The following is a 21,012-nucleotide window of genomic DNA, read 5'->3' as shown; positions in this document are numbered from 1 at the left end:
AAAACAGGAAGTGGAACAGGCAGTAGATAAACAGTGAACGTGAACTGAAAATACTGGGTCACCGACCCAGGAACCCTGACAGTACCCCCCCCCTTCAAAGGCTGGCACCCGACGGCCAAAAGAAAAAGAACCAGAACAGGGCGGGCGGAGGGGGCCCAGGACGGAGGGACGGAGTCCACACAGAGACAGTTCAGGTGGGTGGCCACGTGGCCCGAGGCCGAGACGAGACAGGTCAGGTGGGCGGCCACGTGGAAGGCAGCAGCGACCACTGAGCCGGTCCGGTAGGTGGCTGCGGCGGTCGAGACGAGACTGTTCCGGTGGACCGACCGTGCGGAAGGCAACGGCGGCGGCGAAGGAGACGACGGAGCAGTTCAGGGGGCCGACCGCGTGGAAGGCAGCGGCGGCTCTCCAGTGTTAGGCGTGCTGGCCACGGCCCGGTGGGCACAGGACCAGACGAGGCCGGCCCAGGCGATGACGGGGCTGGACCAGGCGAAGCACAGGCTGGAGCTGCAGCAGGTGGAACAAAAGCCAAAGTCGAGGCTGGGCCAGACGAGGACGAAGACTCTGAGGCTGGGCCAGACGAGGACGGAGGCTCTGAGGCTGGAGCCGGACCAGGCGGAGCAGAAGCAGAGGCCAACGCCAGACCGGGCGACGTTGAAGGCGATGCAGAGGCCGGGCCGGGCGTGGGTGCAGCTGAGGCAGAGGCCGGGCCAGGCGAAGTTGAAGCCTCTGGCTGGAGACAGGCCGGGCCAGCGGGTGCGGAAACCCCTGGCTGAGGAGCGGCCGGGCCAGCGGGTGCGGAAACCCCTGGCTGAGAAGCAGGAGAGCTCACAGCTGGCTCTGGGTGCTGTGGCTGCAGGTCCGGGAACCGAACAGGATGGTGGACAGGCGACTGGGAAACAGGAGGCGACTGGACTGACTGGACAGGGGACTGAGCTACAGGAGGTGACTGGGGGACAGGAGCAGACTGGACTGACTGGACAGGGGACTGAGCTACAGGAGGTGACTGGAGGACAGGAGGGGACTGAGCTACAGGAGGTGACTGGAGGACAGGAGGGGACTGAGCTACAGGAGGTGACTGGACTAGAGGTGAGTGAACTGACTGGAGGGCAGCAGGAGACTGGACAGCAGGTGAGTGAACTGACTTAAGGGAAAGCTGAACAGCAGGTGAGGGAACTGACTGGAGGGAAAGCTGAACAGCAGGTGAGGGAACTGACTGGAGTGGAGATGCTAAGGGAGGAACAGGGGCAGGCGTGGCTGACGACGGAGCTGAGGTTGGTGTGGCTGATGGCTGAGCTACAGACTGGGCTAGACAGGGAGATAAAGCTACAGCCTGGGCTAGTAAAGCTGGTGCCTGAGCAGGGGACACTTCAGCCAGCCTAACCAGGGATAAAGCTAGTGCGTGAAAGGCTGGATCAGGTGGTGGATGAAGTGGTGGACTGATTGGCTCTTCCGTGCTTCCAGAGCGTGAGGGCACTGGCTGGAGAGCCTCAGCTGAGTCTCTAGGGGGGTCAGGCCGGATCCTGGCCGCCCTCAGCCTAGGTGCTGGGACAGGCACGGGAGGTGGCTGGACACTAGTGATGTGACGTTCTGTATCGGGGCTTCGAAGCGTGTGTCGAGTAATGGAGGGGGCGTTTCCGCGAAGCGCGTATCGAGGCTTGCTTCATTTATGGGAGGAGCTGAAAATGATGACGTCTGAAGCCTCGCTGCCCGGCTGTACCACGTGACTGGTTCATGAAGCGGTTCGAACTTTGCCGCAAATAATCATTTTCCACACTGCCAGTATAAATATACACAGTACACTGCATCACTACACTATAGGTGTTTTACACACTCCTTTTGTTGTTGACATTTACAGGCTGTGTGCAAAATGCCACACTCTTCAAATTCATGCCAACTAATATTTTTACGTCCAGTAGGTGTCCTGCTAGAGCAAATGAAGCTTCAAGAAGCTTCGCGTTGGGGTGAACCAATTGGATGAAAAGCTTCAGTGCTTCATGAGGCTTCATCTGCCCATCACTACTGGACACCAGTCACCCCCACCCGAGGAACAGAGGTGGGTGTGGAGGTATACGGGGTCACAGCTGCCCTCGTCCTGGGTGCGGGCACAGGTGTGGGTGTCGGCTGACTGACAGGAGTGGAAATGATGACTGGGCGAGTGATACTGACAGGTCTATCTGGATTTATTCTGGTCCTTCTGCCACCACTATTTACAGTCTTTGACTGAACAGTCTTTGGGGGAGCAGAGCAGAAAAAATCTTCCCAGTCCACTTCATCCTCTAGGAGGGAAACATCCCATGAATCAGAAAAGAGTCTATTGTGTGTTTTAAGTGAATAATCAGATGGTGAGTGCGAAAAACAGTCACTGGAGCTCACCATCGGGAGTTGCTGGAAATAGTCCTTGTTATGGCGACGTGTGCGCCGCTTTCTCCGGGAAGAGGCAGTGGGCGGGGTACACAGCCGAGCCTCTGGCACGGGAGCCTCCATTGAGCCGAGGTGGGAGGCGGAGCCACCGTGCCATGGCGAGGTTGAAGGTCCGGTGAGTAAAATGGCTGGTGGGCGAGCGAGGAGCGGAGCAGCGGAAGAGCGAGCGGCCGAAGCCTGGCCTGTGACGCCCACTCTCCGCGGCGAATGCTCCGATGCAGGTGAGGCAGCAGGTGGAGGACCGCGGCGTCTCCGAGGCCCGCCCAGAGCCAGGCAAGTCCCCTCAAAGACGTGCTCCCTCTCTGAGAAGAGCCGCTGTTTCCACCTGAGCTTCTCCGCCCAAATGGAGAGCGCTACGTCCTGCCGCTCGAAAAGGTCCGAGTCCGCTGGGTCCACAACGCGTGGTCGGGTCATTGTGTCAGAGGTAGTGTCGTGGATGAGAGAAGGAGGACCCAAACGCTGGACTCACAGGCAGGTAGGTGAAGGTGGATGTTTATTGCCGAAGGAGCGAGCAAACAGTACAGAGGGAGGAAATGGCTGGCTGAATGAATGAATGAATGACCAAAGGACTGACTGACTGAACATACAGACGACATAGACATCAGGCGTACATCATCAATGACCCGACACTGAATGGGTAGAACAGAGGGCTTAAATACACAGACTGGTGATAATGATGATAATGAGAGACCGGTGAGTACACAGCTGAACATAATGAACTAATGATAATGGGAAGAGGACTGAACATAATGCACAAAGACCAAGGCTAACACAATAAAACAGGAAGTGGAACAGGCAGTAGATAAACAGTGAACGTGAACTGAAAATACTGGGTCACCGACCCAGGAACCCTGACAGTTCTAAGTAGTTCTACATGATGAAACATCCACACTAAGTTTAAGAAGGACACACAAACACCATCTGTCCTTTCATCATGTGTACAAACGTGTTCAGATGTCAAATGTACCGTGAATGGATGCAAATGTGGATCGTTCCAATAAAATGAGACAGTTTTGTAAGTGGATCACAGTTTGAAGTTCATTGAAACCTATAAGAACATGTTATTCAAACCAATTTTATCCAACAGGAAGAAGCATCAGGGGAACAGGAAACATTCAAACATGTTTACTGTAAGAACTGCACAAAGGAAGAAAACACAATCCTACACACGAGCACTTTAAAATGGACATTTAGCTTTTCAAACATCAGGGAGCTGCAATAACAACACTGTGCCCATTCTGATCAGACTGAAAGATTTATAGAGATTTATCCATGTGCTGGAAAAGGATTTGATATCAACATAGATGCAGATTAGCAGGAGCATTTTCTTCATATTGATTTAGAGTTCAGTACCAGGAATATGTAGAATTAACATCTGTGTGCATGACGAGTGATGAAAATTCAAAGTCAGGCTTTCAGAGGATGTCAGAATTGGTGTCTCTATCTGTGACTGTCCCAGAGGAACCTACCTGGGGGATTATTACAGATCTGTCTATATAGAAAGACTTGCATTGATTCACAGTGTACAATTCTTTCTAATCTATTAACATCTTCCTCCAAATCCTGTTTCTGCTGTTTAATGACATATGTCTGAATACAGACAGTGGAAAAATGTCAGTCCTAGTCTTACTGGATCTCAGTGCAGCATTTGATACAGTTGACCACAACATATTACTCAAACGACTGGAGAACTGGACAGGTCTTTCAGGAACTGTACTAAACTGGTTCAAAACATACTTAGAAAACAGGAAATACTTTGTATCAATAGGTAACTTCACATCTGAGCAGACAAGTATCACATGTGGAGTTCCCAAAGGTTCCATCTTGGGACCCTTTCTGTTTAACATCTACATGCTCCCACTGGCACAGATTATAAAGAACAACAAAATAAACTGTCATAGCTATGCAGATGACACACAAATATATATCACAATGTCACCAGGAGACCAAGGCCCCGTACAATTTTCTCCAGCTAAACAAAAACAAAACTGAGGTAATAGTCTTTGGCGCCAAAGAAAAACGATTACAGGTCACCAGAGAACTTCAATCTATACATCTAAAAACCACAAACCAGGCGAGAAATGTGGGTGTAGTGATGGATGCAGACCTAAACTTAGAAAAACACATTAAGACAATAACAAAATCAGCTTACTATCGCCTCAAGAATATTTCAAGGATAAAAGATCTGATGTCTCAGGACCTGGAAAAACTAGTCCATGCATTCATCTTTAGTAGGCTTGACTACTGTAACAGCATCTTTACAGGTCTACCTAAAACATCAGTCAGACAACTACAGCTCATTCAGAACTCTGCTGCTCGAGTCCTCACTAAGACCAAAAAAGTGGACCACATCAGTCCAGCTCTGAGGTCCTTACACTGGCTGCCTGTCCGTCAGAGGATAGACTTTAAAGTTCTGATGCTGGTCTATAAAGCTCTGAATGGTTTAGGACCAAAATACATCAGTGACCTCCTGACCCAGTATGAACCTTCCAGATCCCTCAGGTCATCTGAATCCGGTCTGTTATCAGTTCCCAGAGTCAGAACCAGACACGGAGAAGCTGCATTCAGCTTTTATGCTCCTTATATCTGGAACAAACTCCCAGAAAGCCTCAGATTCGCTGAAACACTCAGTTTATTTAAATCCAGGTTGAAGACTCACCTGTTCTCAGCTGCATTTGAATAAAGCACCAAATCCACACTTTTAAGCTTAAATTTCAAAACTTACATTTAACTACTGATTTTATCTACTGTTCTGATCTGTTTTGATTTTATATACTGTTTTGTTTGTTTATTAGTTAGTTAGTTTATTTGCTTGTTTTAATCAATTTTAAATCATGCTTTTTATTTGTTTTTGTTTCTAATGTCTCTGTAAAGCACTTTGAATCACCTTGTTGTTGAATTGTGCTATACAAATAAACTTGCCTTGCCTTGCCATCAGAAGGGCTCAAACCTCCTGCTGTTTCTACTGGACCATAAATTCTACTTTATGATCATCTTCAAAAATAAAAACGTGAGTTTATTTGTGAACTCTGTGAAATGTGTCTGATGTTTAGTTTGAACCAATCCTGTGTCAGCTGCAGCCACATCATTGCCACACATACAAATGGGTGCGTTCCTGTTTAGACCTGCTGGCTGTCAATGGGCTTCATTCCATTTCAGACTGCCGGTGGTCGGCTGTGATCTAAACTCAACATGGCTCCTGTGTTAGAAGAGCCTCTGATTTTAAACTTTGCACATTTAATAGTTTCTTTCCAACACTGTGGAGCTACCAGCCCAGTATATGTAGCCACAGTAGATGGAGTTATCAAGCTGACTGACAAACATCAGGACTCATGTGATCCCTACATGTGGACCTTTCACAGATGGATCCAAGTGCAGATTCAACTCTGCATCACATTTGACTTCAGCTGTTACACACTTTCTAGCTGTGTCACTTCCTGCTTTTTGGATCAGATAGTTTATTCATGTCCACAAATGTTTGGCTGCATGTTTTTATCATCTATATTTCCAGTCTTCATACAGCCGATATTTCATGTGAACTCCAACCTGCCAGCTGCCATCATGTTTTAAGGGTTCATTCAGTGTTGAAATGTAGGACAAACAGCAGCACATGTTCTCTAAATGTTTGCAGTCATTTTAAATGAAGCTGATACTACATGAGACATTTTCCATATTTACTGTCTTTGAACAGAGAATAATAAAGCCATCAAACATATACAGGCTGTGCAAATACAAACTTCTGTGGTGCATTTGATGACCTGCAGAGGAGAACAAGTCGGGCTTTTCAGCCCTAACACAACCTCTTTGTTCTCAATACTACAAAACCTTCAAAGGCTGATATGCAAGTTTGCATGAATCACCAACACAGTTGTATTTGTTTCTAGTATAATTATAAATAAGCTGATCAAATATCTGCTGACTGATTAGATCCAGTATCTGTTACAGATGAACTGGATATCACAGCGCATGTTGTTAATCCGTCATATCAAACTAAACCGTGTTGCTGGTGTAAATATCCTCCAATAAAGTCAGATGAGGGCTGCTGTTGCCAGGTAACGATGATGTCACACTGGATCTTCTGATCTTTAGCATCGTAGCGCTCGGAGTCTGATGTTGGCTCATGTGTTGTTAAACACCAACATGACGTTCTACTAGTCAAGGCCTCAGCTTATTATATACCTATTATATTCTAGTATCAAATACACAATTTTCAAATGGAGGCCTAATAACAGATTATATTGTTCTCTTCCAAGATGGTTGCTGGCATCCACCAGTAACCTTTCAAAACAAAATGTCTAATTTCACTGCATTGACAGTAGGTAAAGAATTAAACTGACATTACTCCTCCACTGAATCTACATAAATCAACAGTTAAATAATGTCAGTTCTTCCGTGTTCTCTGGAATCAATCACAGCAAAGAAATTAGACTGTTTCTTTTGAAAAATGTTGGGAAAGAACAAATCAAGATCAAAAATCAAGATTCAGTTAAACAACAATTATAACTAAACAATTTGAGATAATGTTAGTTTCCATTAACATTAAATTAGGTTACTGAATTGGCAAACACCTTCCTATCAACATTACCCATTTTACCCCAATAACTAAAGAAATTAGCACTTGCAGGTCAAAACCTTTATTCAAGACATGCAAAAATAACATTGATACAGTGACTGTGAAAACTTACAGCACTGATCATACTGTGACATCTTGGTTCAAAACAGCACACTTAGAAATATTCAACGTTCTTTACTTCAACTGAATGAAACTGAAAACACCATTTCACACGACCCATATGGGATATTTAGACTGTATAACTGTTCACGCTACATCTCTTCACTAGTAAAAGAAAGAAAAAATACAAAGAGAAATTTAAAAATGCTGCCAAAGTGCTGCACAGAGCAAAAGGAAAAACAAACAACAACAAAAAAATGGCCCTGTCCTCATGGCAGTTGCAGTGTATATAAAAATGAACCCTGCGATCTGTTCCTCCAGCTTCAAAAATGCAGCAGAACAAGTGTGAGATTTAAATGTCTTCTCACCTAGAGCTGGTCACCTTGCATGCATAACAGTGAGCTTTCCTTGCAGGAGCAGTTTTGTCTTAGTTGTGAGCTTTTCTTGTACCGGACTCTGCGCCCTAATTTTGTCAGACCACACATTCAGAGTATTCTATCAGAACCAACCACGACGCAAGAGGAACACTGATGACGTGCAACCCCATGACCCAATCTGGGGCAGTGATGTACCAGCGGAGTTCAAGTTGTAGACCACCGGACAGAAGGTCCTGCACTCACTGTTCCCATGGGTCAGAACTGGAAAAAACACGTTAAGAATTGAGACTCTTGACTACCGATTTGGACTTTTCCTGAACAGCTCAACAAAGATAAATAAGGCTCAGAATGAGGAAATCGACGCGATCAGAATAGTGGTCATGCAACACAGGGTCGCCCTGGACATGATTCTCGCTGAGAGAGGGGGCCTCTGTGTCTTATTCAACACCACTTGTTGCACCTATATCCCGGACAACGTGCACTCCTTGACCATGACCACCGCCCTAGACAAGTTGCGACAACTGAGTAATGCGCAGCAACAAGACTATGTCACGAACAATGAGGACTGGCTGACCTGGCTGCTGAGTGGCAGCTGGAAGACCCTCGTGATAAAAGGACTCGTACTGATAGGAGTTCTGCTTCTATTATTGTGCTTGTTTTCTACATGTATCCTACCATGCATAAGATCCATGATTGACAAAATGGTACTAGCCACAGTAATTACCTGTTGGACTGCCACTAGAAGATGAACCGGATGAAGAAGATTTAGTATAGAAACACACACACACATACTGAATGATGCTACAATTGAAAATGTTATAAGCAAGTGATTGTTGGCTGATAATAAAGTATGATTAAGTGAAAAATATTAACATCAGGAGGGGAGGGAAGAAACGCTTTTATGAGTTTTATGTTGCATTAAAGTACATGTTCATATTTTACTCTTAATAGGAAAAGAACAAAATGTACTACTCGCTCTGTTTATAGAAAGAGGAAGTTCACCCTATGACATTTATACGAACTTAGACACACACACACACACACACACATATATGCAAAATTAGAGGAAACTGCTATGCTTGTTTCACCCTGCTATAAATAATAAACGACTACTGCAGCTCGGTGTGAGTCCTCTCTGAGCCCTCACCCGTGCAGCACGTTAACCGTCTCCAAGTGTCTCAGTGTTGTTTATTCACCTGTTTGATAACTGTAAATCTCTGACATTTAATTGTTTATTTATATCATCTTCACGTGAACACATTCAAGAACATAACAGATGAAGAAACATTAAAAACTTCCACACTACATGAAGCAAGAAAAATAGTTTATTCCTTTATGTAGAAAAAACAGAAACATCAAACATCTCCAAGACTCTCTTTGAAAGAACTAAAAACCTTTGTTCTCATGGTCCAATCATGAGTGAACTCCCCGATGAAGCCTTGTGTGCTAAAACATGTCAGAGTTTTAAAGGTTAAACATGAGTTTCCAAAACGTTTTGCTGGAGAACAATGAACTATTTGACTGAGTTTCAATCATTTACAGACGAGCAAAACCAGGACAGAGAAAAAAGGACAAAACTGACTCAGTAAAACAACAGAAAAGAAGATCCCATGTAGATCTGTATTATGTAGAAGTTCAGCCCAGCAACCAGTTCAGTTCAACACAAGTTTAAATGATTCTATCTGAACTCTGTGGAGCCTGATCTCAAGCTTTTAGAGTCTGACACAGAAACCAGAGGATCTTTCTGTGTCTTCAGATTCACTGTGATCCAGTGATGGGAGTGATTTCAGCCCTGAGTGATCGCGCTGATGTTTGCACAGAGCAGACAATGAGGTGAATGTTTGGGCACATTGGTAACAGTGAAACAGTTTATTAGTAACGTGGGATCGTTTGTGTGCAGAGTATGAACTGAGATTCCTGAAGCTCTTGTCACACTGGTCACAGCTGTAGTTTCCTTCCATGTGTGCACGTTCATGCCTGTTACGACTATGTGACCGTGAGAAGCTTCTCTCACAGTGTCTGCACTTGTGTGGTTTCTCTCCTGTGTGGACTCGTTTGTGTGATTTAAGCTCACCTTCAGTGGTGAAGGATGACCCACACTGATCACAGAGGTGCTTTTTAACCCCACTGTGAATCAGTTCATGTTGTTTTAAGTGATGTGATGTGGTGAAGCTTCTCCCACATTCTTTGCAGTATTTCAGTTTGTCTCCAGTGTGTCTACGTTGATGTGTTTTAAGGGCAGCTTGCCAACTGAAAGTTTTTCCACAGAGGTCACAATGAAAGTCTTTCCCACCACCACAGTGATGACAGGGTTGAGAACTGGATCCATCTGTGTCGCTCTGCTTCTAAACAAAGACACAAAGACAGTGTAAGTCAGTCCTTCAACATTTGTATCCTGAACGTCGCCTGAAATAAAGAGCATCTCTGCAGACGTCCAACTACATTTGACTGTTTCAGTTAACACACTCAGTTTACTGGGCTGCAATAACTACAATACTACCACCATAATACTACAGTAATACTAAAATCATAACTGAAAGGAAAATCTGAATAATCACTCAGAGCTGCTTTTCCATGCAGTAGAATTGCTAACATGCTAACACAGTTTAATGAGCAGAGTTGTTCCAAACAGTCAGGCTAAAATGACAAGATAACAATATAAATACATACCTCACAGTAGCTGCACTTGTAGAGTCTCTTTCTGGTGTGGATCTGTTGGTGTTGTCTCAGGTGATGTGGAGATTTAAAAGTCTTCTCACACAGGTCACATTGATAAGGTCTCTCCTCAGTGTGGGTAAACATGTGTTGTTGTAAGTGTGCGTCTGTTGTAAACTGTTTGCCACACTGTTCACAGCAGTACACATCATGTCTGGTGTGAATGCGTAGGTGTTTATTTCGGCTCCCTCTCTGGCTGAAAGTCTTTCCACAGATGTCACAGCTGTATGGCTTAATTCCAGAGTGGGTAACTAGATGCCTCTGTAAGCTGCTACTTTGAGTAAAAGCTCTGCCACACAAGTCACAGCTGAACGGTCTCTCTCCAGTGTGGATGACCTGATGCTGTTTTAGTTTAGCCCTCACAGTAAAACCCTTCCCACACTCGTCACAGGTGTGTTTTTTCTCTCCCTTTCTTCTGTGAGGTTTGTCGGCCTCCTGAGAGCGCTGACTTCTGGCTCCATGTTGGTCCTGCAGTGACAGAGATACAAACAGAGGCAGTGAGTGAAATGCAGTCGTGGAACAAACTCAACCTTCAAACTCCATTAACACTAGTTTTAAACCTGAAGGTGGAGCGTGGCACCAAACACCTTAAAGGTCTCTTATCCCCACCTGCTGGTAGTTCTAACACATTACATCCAACCTGCTGTTAAAGATAATTCATGACTGTTCAAACACTAAAATCATGCACACACACACACACACACACACACACACACACACACACACACACACACACACACACACACATTATTTTATAATTTAGATTATTTTGTTGTTTCCTATTACATAGTTCTATAATTTGTATAGATTTATACAGAATTATTCAGTGATAATAAATCCTATGTTTGTTTATTCTAAAGGAACCCCGTTAGCTTCCACAACAGATGTTGCTCGTCTTCCGTCAAATACTCACATAAAATATTACACAATAAAGTGGATTCAAGATATCCACATAATTTCACTCTTACATCCACAGTGAGGTTTCACAATTGTTCAAATATAAGCAATCAATAATAATAATAATAATATCAATAACATTGAGGCACATTACACAAATTTCAAAAACAAATCATGTCTTACAATATTTACAACAACTAAAAGCTCTGTAAATCGGCTTTTAAGTGTTCATTGAAGTTTTGAATAATTCTCTAATTTTTTAAGGCAACTTATTCCACTTAAAAGTTGCTCTAAATGTAACAGTTTTACAAAACGTTACTTTTAACTCGAGCATTTACTAAATTGCAGCTTGTTGAAAACTGTGTAATATGATGATGTATTTCATCTGGATACTGCAGCTGAGCAGAATAAATGTGGTGTGTTTAACAGAATTGCTTTCTTTAGAACTACAAGTAAGCCATAGAATATTTTAGCCTGTACAGGAAGCCAAGAAAGGTTATTATGCATTTGATCAATATTAGTATAGTATGAACATCTTCACACATCTGGACGCCTTATTCTGGACTAACTGAAGTCTGTTAAGATCTGTCTTATTAGCTGCTGACCAAATGATTGAACAATACTCCAGATGAGACATTACTAGTGCATTAATGACATCTTTCATAATGAAGAAGTGATACACAAAGAGCATTTCATAGCCATAGCTATGCCTTGTCGGCACAGTTATGTGACATTAGTGATGTTTGTACTTTCAGCGTTAACTTGGTTTTAAAGCCTTTAAAATATACGCCGTTCAATAGTCGACCTTCATCTGACAGAGAATGTGATGATTTTGTGGATAATTAAAGTCAGTCATATATCCACAAACACAACAAGCTGAAAGTCAGTGATGCTGCTTGGTTTGCAGTCCTGAACATCACGGCACAAGCAGGATTCACTGCACTGTTAATGTTAATGTTAGCTGTGTTATATTGCTGCCTCTGTTCGGTGGTGTCGAGCCAAACGCACTTTAACGTGTGTTTGAACGAGCTGACGGTTCACTCGTTAAGCTGAAAGAAAGATGCTTTAATCACAGCAGTCACACATGTGTCCACTGCACCATCTGGAACTCTTCTTGTTTACACTCGTAATAACACAAACACTAAATCCTGCTTCTCTGCTGCTGTTGTGTAGCAGTGTGTACACCTGAGACTGTCACCTGTCTGTCTGTCCTGCACTCTCTCTCTGTTTCTTTCTCTCTGATTGTGGAATAAAAGTATGAACATGTGTTTATAAGTTACACTTGTGTTTGAATCCTGCAGCTTATCACACATTTGATTTCCATGTGTGACGACTGCAAGTGTCCAGAGTGAGGACAGACTGAGGGAGCCACTGCTGCACATCATCTGTGAGGCTTTGCAGCCCTGATGATCCACCAGGACAAACTCAGCAGTGTGTGAGGAAGAGGAGGAGGAAGAGCCAGCAGCAGCTGACAGATGGAGGGAATAGACAGACTGTTCCCTGTTTGTGAAGGACTGCTAGGAAAGTTTAACATAACTGTCTGTGCTGAATCAGTCTTATTAGGTAATGTTCAAATAATGTGATCATCCCAGTGTTTCCAGTGTGGGAGAAAGTACTCAGGGCCTTCAAGTTACACACTATGAAAGGCAGCAACAAGTTTAATGTTCAGAAACCTAAAGTCTGTATCAGCAGCAGGATGGAGCTAAAAATAAATGTTGGTTTCAGTTCTATGAAGCTTTGAGTATTTTGGATCAGTAGCTGCTGTGTTTGTTGCATCATATTGCTGTAACTGTTTATATGCTTTATATATTCTGAGCTAAGTTGATCTATAGTGTTACATGATACACTCTCAGAAATAGAGAGAGAACAAGGAGAGAGAAGAACATTTTTTTTAAATGTTCCCTTAAAAGTACATTACTGGTCTTTAAAAGTCCAGAAATGCCCCTTTAAAGGTTCAATCTGAAATAAAGTACAAATCTGTATTATAAAATCTTAAGCAGCAACTTCTCCAGGTTCCAATATTTATGCAATTCTCAAACCTTTTGGCCACGACTGTATAACCTCTTCTGAAGTTTAGTGGATATTATACATGGTTATGCTCAGGATGTGTCGGCCAGTTTCCACTGGAAACGCCTTTTGGTTAAACTGTCAGCGAGGAATTTGCATTTGCACTGTTACATTTTTATATAACTTTAATGCACATAAACAACAGCTGCTTGTTTCAGTGAAAATACATTGATGGCTTTTTAATAAAGTTGTGCAGCTGTAAAGTATTTTGTCTGGTGTCAATTCTATCGTCAGCTACATCGTTATGGCAAATGTTCAAATGTATATGGTGATAAATATCTTTGGTCATATGGTCCTGCTCTGTCTGTCACCTTCTGTGTTGAGCTCATTGTTTCCTCTGTAGTGGCTGAGCTGAGTCCAAGTAGCTGAAAATGTTCCTCTGCTGCTCCGTCAGACTCTCCTCCTCCTGCTGATCAGCTGGGACACAAAACAGATCTTTGTTAGGCTCCACACTGCACTGAAGAGTCAAAGTGTCTCATATGTTCATCTGACAAGTAAAAGAACACATTTTTGTTTCCCGAGGTGGGCAACTTGTTGGAAACAAACACAAAAGCTTTGAGCACTGATACCTGCCATTGCTGGCATTGAAAGATGCAACGCCAGCAATGTGGATTGGTTTGAGTCTTGACAATCCACATTGCTGGCATCTTTCAATATGTTTGAATGCACCAGTGTAAGTGCAGCCACTCAGACTCAATGTGTTCATAGAAACAGGTGCACATGTGTCACGAGTTCATCCAGCAGTAGCTATGGCACTTGGCCACAGGGGGCAGCAGTGGACTGACCTGCATTTGAGACTGCTCCAGCTGCTCTGTGACAGTCAGTAGATCTGCTACAAATTGCAGATCATATGCAAGTTTTGGAAATGACATTATAAATATTCCTAACTTAGCCACGGCAGCCATGTTGATGTATTACCTATATTGGCTGAAAATGTTCATTTGCAGAGAAAAGACACAGGCAGACTGTGCTTACAGGACAACAACAACAACAATCTTTATTTATAGAGCACATTTAAAAACCAACGGCATGCCAAAGTGCTTAACATAAAACAAATTAACACAAGTATAATCAGAGTCATAAAAATAAAAGTGTAGAATTATGTTCACAGGAAAACGCCACCAATAGAAAAAATATAACTATAGCACATAGCTATAGCACAATATAACTGTGCCATCAACACACAATGGGGATAAGACATACACAGCGCAAATAAAAAGCAAGATCGGAAAATTAGTAAAATAAATCACTGCAGACAAGGCCAGCATTTAACCAGTAGAAAACGCAAGATTAAACAAATACGTTTTAAGCTGTGATTTAAAAGATTGAATAGAGTCAGACGCCCGAATGCCAATGGGAAGGTTGTTCCACAACTCTGGTGCGGCCAGGGCAAACGCTCGATCACCTCTAGACTTCAGCCGAGATCTAGGCCGCACCAACAGTAACTGTGAGGATGATCTTAAAGCCCTAGCAGGAACATATAAGCTTAAGAGTTCCTTAAGATAGCTCGGTGCTGTGTTATTAGTGATTTTAAAAGTAAACAGCAGAATTTTAAATTGGATACGGTATTTCACAGGCAACCAGTGCAAATCAGCTAGGACGGGAGTAATGTGGGCAAACTTCTTAGTTTTGGTTAGAATGCCTGCAGCAGCATTTTGGACTGTCTGTAATCTATGGAGGAGGGCAGAGTGGAGTCCAAAATAGAGTGAATTGCAGTAATCCAGCCTCGAAGTTACAAAGACATGGATGAGTTTTTCCAGGTCTTTATGCGGGATATACTGCCTGGCCTTAGAAATAAGGCGGAGTTGGTATAAACTGGATCTAACAACAGCAGACACTTGTCTATCAAGTTTAAATGAGCTGTCAAGTAACACGCCCAGATTCCTAACAGTGTCGTAAAAGGAGCTAGTGAGAAAACCAAAGGCATCACGAAGTTTGGCACGAAGGACGTCACTGCCAAAGACCACAATTTCAGTTTTCTTATCATAAAGGATAAGAGTATTTGCCAGGAGCCATTGCCTGACCTCACACATGCACTCTCGAAAACTATTCAAGGACAAAGCTAGGTCATCATTTAACTCAAAGTAGATCTGAATGTCATCAGCATAATAATGAAAAGCGATGTGATATTTCTCAAAGATAGCGCTTAATGGAAGCATGTACAATGAGAACAGAGTAGGGCCTAACACAGATCCCTGAGGGACACCACAACAGACAGGTACAGCGGAGGAAGAGGAAGTGGCCAAGTGAACCGAGGAGAGCCGATTGGACAAGTATGATTTAAACCAATCCAAGGCAACACCCTTGATGCCTACAGTGTGCTCAAGTCTCGCCAATAGGATTTTATGATCAACCATATCGAAAGCCGACGATAAATCCAATAGCACTAGGACCGAGGAGCGTCCATTGTCAGCCATTAGTAGAAGGTCATTGAGAACTCGGAGCAGCGCTGACTCAGTGCTATGATGTGGTTTGAAGGCCGATTGGAATTTATCATTAATGCTATTCTCATCCAGGTAGGCCTGGAGTTGAAGCAACACTATCTTCTCAAGAATTTTGGCCAAGAACGGAAGCTTGGAAATCGGCCTATAGTTCGCATAATCATTATAATCGAGGTTCCTTTTTTTAAGAACAGGCTGAATTATAGCATGTTTAAAGGCTGATGGTACGCAACCAGAGAGCAAAGAAGAGTTCAAAAGGGACAATATACTAGGTCCAATTGCACTAAAACAGTCCTTAACTATACGAGATGGAAGAACATCATATACGAGATTAGTATTGTTCATTTGTTCAACCAGACGCTTAAGAGTAGGGAGTGAAACGGGTTCAAACTGATAGAAGGAAGAGGAACAGTCAGGGGTAAACGCAGGGCCTGTCATTAAAGGAAGAGCAGATTTAAGAGATGAGACTTTATCTAAAAAATAATTTAAAAATTGTTCGCAAAGAACCGTGGAGCACGGCAGCGGCATAGTGGGGCAGGGGTTGACCACAGAGTTAAAAATTTTAAATAAAATTCAAGGATTGTTACCATTGGTAGAGATAATTTTTGAAAGAAAAGCTGCTTTAGCCATTTTGGCAGCAGTTTGAAACTTCAAGCGACTAGTACGTAGGATGTCGTAAGATGCCTGGAGTTTATCTTTCCTCCACCTTCTCTCATCCCGCCGACACGCACGTCGTAGAGCGCGAACAGAGTCACTTAACCAACATTGTGAGTAAGTTCTGGGGCGCTTCATTTTAATAGGTGCCACAGTGTCGAGGATGGAGGAACATGTAGTTAACAGGGTATTGGCAAAAATCTCAACCATATGAGGGGTAAGACAATCTGACGTAATAGATGCAGAATACACAAAAGAAGCAGAGAATTTCACCACAGCATCAGCATTAACAGTACGCACATCACATAATAATGTTACATGTTATTATGTGATGTTACTGAAATCATCATGAATAACAGGAGTGGCGATTCCTGTAACTTTGTGTATATAATTTGGCATTTCTTACTGATGTAGGCCAAAAATAAATACATAAACTGAGCACCTGATGGCTTTGAACTTTTGTTGTCCATCTTCCATTGGTTTGAATTTTGCGCTCCAGTACAAACACAAATCCCCCAACCCGAGGATCAGCACAATTAACCTAACAGACCTACACCTTAGTTCACAGATTCACTTTGTCTAAGGTTGATTTCTGGGATTTCACACAACCCAGGATTCAGATCGTGAATCCATGATGGGCTTGGATTTACATCATTATAAATGAAATGTGCTCTACTTGGAAGCAGCCGGCCCCGCCCCTTTTGACGGGTTGTGTGAGACTTTAAATCATCAAACTGTAAATTATAAATTTAAATTGTTATTGATCCTTTACCCCGAGTCCTAAAGTGTAGATTTATTTTCTTATATATATTGTTTGTTTACTTGCACCGCTGTAACTGCAGCCTCGTCGTCTCGTCTCTCTATATGCTGGACTGTCTGTAGCGGAGATGACAATAAAGTTTACTTTGACTTCAGCAGCGCGCAGGCGCACCGAGGGCTCTCGCGCTCACTTTATAGAATTTAGAAAAAACATGGGTGCAGATTATAAGTCTGTATCATAATATCTGTTTGTTGTGTTGTTTTTATTTTGCGAGTTGGTTATTAGATGCCGCTCCAGCCAGCCAGAGACTCCCCGCCGCCCCGCCCTCTCCTCCCTGTGCCGCCAGCAGCAGGCGCACCTCGCAAACGGAGGGCGCCCTTACTCCCAGCAAATGGCTGATAGAAAACCGATCGGTGCCTACGAATTTCCCAATATGCGCTGGCATGACGTCGGGGAAGCATGGGTACGACCGATTATTTTATTTTTTTCTTGCCCGTGATGCCCCCCCCACCACGATGCATTCTATTGGTTTGCACACTTACACACACCCAGCTGTGGTTTCCTGTTTTGCTGGACTCTGGAGAGCCCCGCCTTTAACGCTCTTCTCTCACAGAGAGCAACAGAAAACTTGGAAAAACTCCAGATTGACTGAACTCAGTTCAAAGTTACCTTGACACCTTTAGATGTGAGACGTAGTGATGGTCCGCTTGAAGCTGACGCTCCGGTGCGTGTGTCAGAAAGATCAACGCGCTGCTTCAGAAGCACCGTGTCGAGGCTTGATTCGTTTGGCCAGAGTCACGTGATCAGTGACGTCTGAAGCTTCGTTTAGAACGTACCTTTTTTTAAATCGAACTTTATTGAAACACAATGAGTATACAACATACAAACAGATGAAGTTTACAAAAGAACAGAACATGAACATACAGAACCAGGAGTAAAAAAATGATGATATGAGTAGGCGAAAAAAATCAACATATAAATATTGTTCTGAGAGGCTTTTTGTTGGTTGAGTCTGAAATTGATTGTATGTACAATTCATATCCTTATAAAACGGCAGAAATATGGTGTTTTATTAATAAACTTACATTTATGGATATAAAATAGCTAAAAGTATTAACAAATATTTTATAAAAAACATTTATCATTCTTCCTGGGGAACTTAAAGAAACAGAATAAAACATTTTCCCATCGTAAAGAAAACTCCCTTAAAATATGGACAATAACAAAACTGCTAAATTCTTCCAGAATCTCTGTGTAGAGGAACCAAAAGAGATGTGCCACAGTTTCTGGATGATCCCCACAGAAAGTTCAATTAGTATTTATGTCTCTTTTAAATGTTACCATATAGTGACTGGCTGGGTCACATTTATGAAGAATTTTATATGAGATTTCCTTCACCTTGTTCACAATTAGATATTTATGGGATCATCCAGACTGTCTTCCAGGTGATATCTGGAACATGTCGGTTCCAGTAAGATATTCTATATATGGGAGAGACATGATATCTTCTTGGAATAAACTACGTATTCTCTTATTGCTGTTACCAAGTTCCTGTGAAAAGCAGATTTTTCCCACTGCTGACTCAGCTGGATCAGGGAGAGTGACTGAGGCAGATATTGAGCTGTCAGTGTTTTTATATAACATTAAAGTCCCTGAGGGTATGGCACCAAGCACCATTGAGAATTCCCCAACACTGACGGGAAAATTATATAGTGTAAGGAATTCATTGTAAGTAAGTAGTACTCCCTCGTTAAATTTTAAAACTTAGTAGCGGCCGCCATTGTTGGCAGCTGAAATTTGGCTGGGCCGCGCTATGAATTCTGGGATATGGTGGGCCACGAAGGACACACCCGACCCATCCTTCAAACTCGGGGGAATGAAGGACGCATTTGAAGGAGTCGAGGAATCGGGACAGCCTTCGTCGCCTGGCTGTGACGTCATCGGCCTTCAAATGCGGCCTCCGGAGGATGCAGCCGACGTTTTGGGACACAGCTTGTGTGTCTTTGTTGGTCATGTGACCTCCCAGGGACTACACATGGAAACGAGCAGTTTAGCTCAAATCTGGCAGGTTTCCATCGTCTGTTTTTGTCCTGATGTCCATGAACATGAACACTGTCCCTGTCAAACACGTCCAGATAATCTGATCCAGTGTTGTTCTTCTTCTGTGGTGTTTGTGATGGAGCTGCTGATCCTGATGTCCTCCACCAAGGGGGCAGCAAATTCAGCTGACTGTCATCATTTATTAAAAAGATGTAACAATGTGACATAATGCAATATAATAGTGTCAGTTACACATTGTGGGTTGCACTGTGGCCAGAATGGACATTACCTCCTGCCTAATGGAAGCTGTCAGCCATCCTGCAACCATGAATTAGATAAGCAGAAGTGAAGGGATTGTCAACAACAATTTAATAATAAAATGTAATGTGATAGTTGCACTTTATTAGCTCCCCACAATCGTATGAATAATAACCATGAATGCACTGCATGCTCATAGCAAGTTCTTTAGGTTTAAAGTGAGATCCTGCTTTAAAGGGCGCTTCATCTGCTGGGAATGACATGTTTCTTCTAGTATGTAAGGCTCAGCCCATCTTACTGGGACTTACTTTTGTAGATCCACATGCTCTAAACCTGGTGCTCCATGATTGGTGCAGAAGCTTTAAGCTACTATTAACAAATAATGACCATGGACTTAGTTGTTACTACAATAACTTATCATTGAGCAACTTTTAATTTTACTTGTAAAACTATGCAAGTAGAATTGAATGGGGCACAGTGAGCTGAGCACAGGCCCACTCTGTGACACTCAGAGGTTTGTGGATATCATACTGAGAGTATTGGACACAGTGCAGCCAGCTTGCAGCCACTTTCCCACCACTTTAGCACAATGTTTACATGAGACTCAGCCACACTAATGTTCCTGGGCAGACATGTGGTGCAGCATGGCTGATGGCACTGTACCTGCAGCTGTCATGGACAAGAACCACTCAATACCTCACCCAAGCCAAGCCTGTGCTGATGTTGTGATCTGAGACCGAGACACTAACCCAGGATCATGATATGATGTTGTGAGAGTTTCACTAAGAATTAGCTCTGATTACAAGATTTCAATCTATCGTAACTCTAATTTGTATTTACTTCAGTTTGTTCATCTTGGAGCTGTGTGCAGCTGAGGACAGTCTTATTATTACCAGGTGAGGATATGTAACAGCCACAGTCTGTAGAGATGATGTCACCATGGAGTGGTGATGTCACTGGAGCTGCCAATATGTGCTCCAGCCAAAGCTACACCAGAGGGTTGTGCTGTGTAACAGGTTGGTGCAGGTGGTGTTATCTACATTTGAACATTAGGCAACAGTCTCATGAAGACACTTTCTATTGTTCACTAAAGACCAACAATAACAGAGACAAAGGGAGAGCAGCAGAACTAGTGCTAACAATTAGCACTGCTAGCCTGCCCACCAACACCAGCTAATGTTCTAAAAACGATGATCAATGATTTTGCTGTAACGGCTCCAGCTGTCTGTGTCAGGGACACGTTGGAGATGAAGTGAGTGATCCAGTGACAAAGGTTTGGAAAGCTGCAGTCAGCTGAGACTAAAGGAGTCACCTGACCGAGAGACCAAATGTTTCACTGAGAACGTCCAGATGAACAGAATCAACCTTTGGGATAATCTGTTCCACACATCCATGTTTCACTTACTGCATTATATTTCCTCATTGCTGTGCACACAGGCCTGTGGCTTATAACCAACTCCAAGTTCAGACTCAGAGGCTGCTGAAGCTGTTTTCTGGAACAGAGACGTGTTGGATATAAAAGCAACTCTTCTTTATGTGTCAGCACTGAGGAAAGGAGCAGCTTCGTTTCTAAGTGTATGAAGGACTGTAGCAGTGTGTGTGTGAGCTTTATTTCACAGACAGAACCATGTCAAAAACACAACTTCAGGTAAAAACAATACAAAATCAAAGAGTCTGATCAGAAGGATTAAACAGAGGAGTGTGGGA

At 43.2% G+C, this 21,012-nt stretch overlaps 2 protein-coding genes across 2 annotated transcripts in view; both read right to left on the bottom strand.

Moving 5' to 3' along the window:
• LOC113011576 (protein NLRC3-like) overlaps window positions 1-21,012 on the bottom strand; it is a 471,371-nt gene that overhangs the window by 216,514 nt on the left and 233,845 nt on the right. The gene's annotated exons all lie outside the window — the stretch shown is intronic.
• The window catches only part of LOC145424239 (uncharacterized), a 382,435-nt gene continuing 370,203 nt past the window's right edge, over window positions 8,781-21,012 (bottom strand). The window contains exon 4 of the mRNA XM_080297390.1: window positions 8,781-9,818. Coding sequence (XP_080153516.1) covers window positions 9,186-9,818 — 633 coding nt within the window. The 3' untranslated portion in view covers window positions 8,781-9,185. The remainder of the gene's footprint in view (window positions 9,819-21,012) is intronic.

Source organism: Astatotilapia calliptera, chromosome 3, assembly GCF_964374335.1.
Source record: "Astatotilapia calliptera chromosome 3, fAstCal68.1, whole genome shotgun sequence".
Taxonomy (NCBI): Eukaryota; Metazoa; Chordata; class Actinopteri; order Cichliformes; family Cichlidae; genus Astatotilapia; species Astatotilapia calliptera.
The sequence above is the reverse complement of the archived record's forward strand: the minus strand, read 5'-3'. Positions and strand labels throughout refer to the sequence as shown.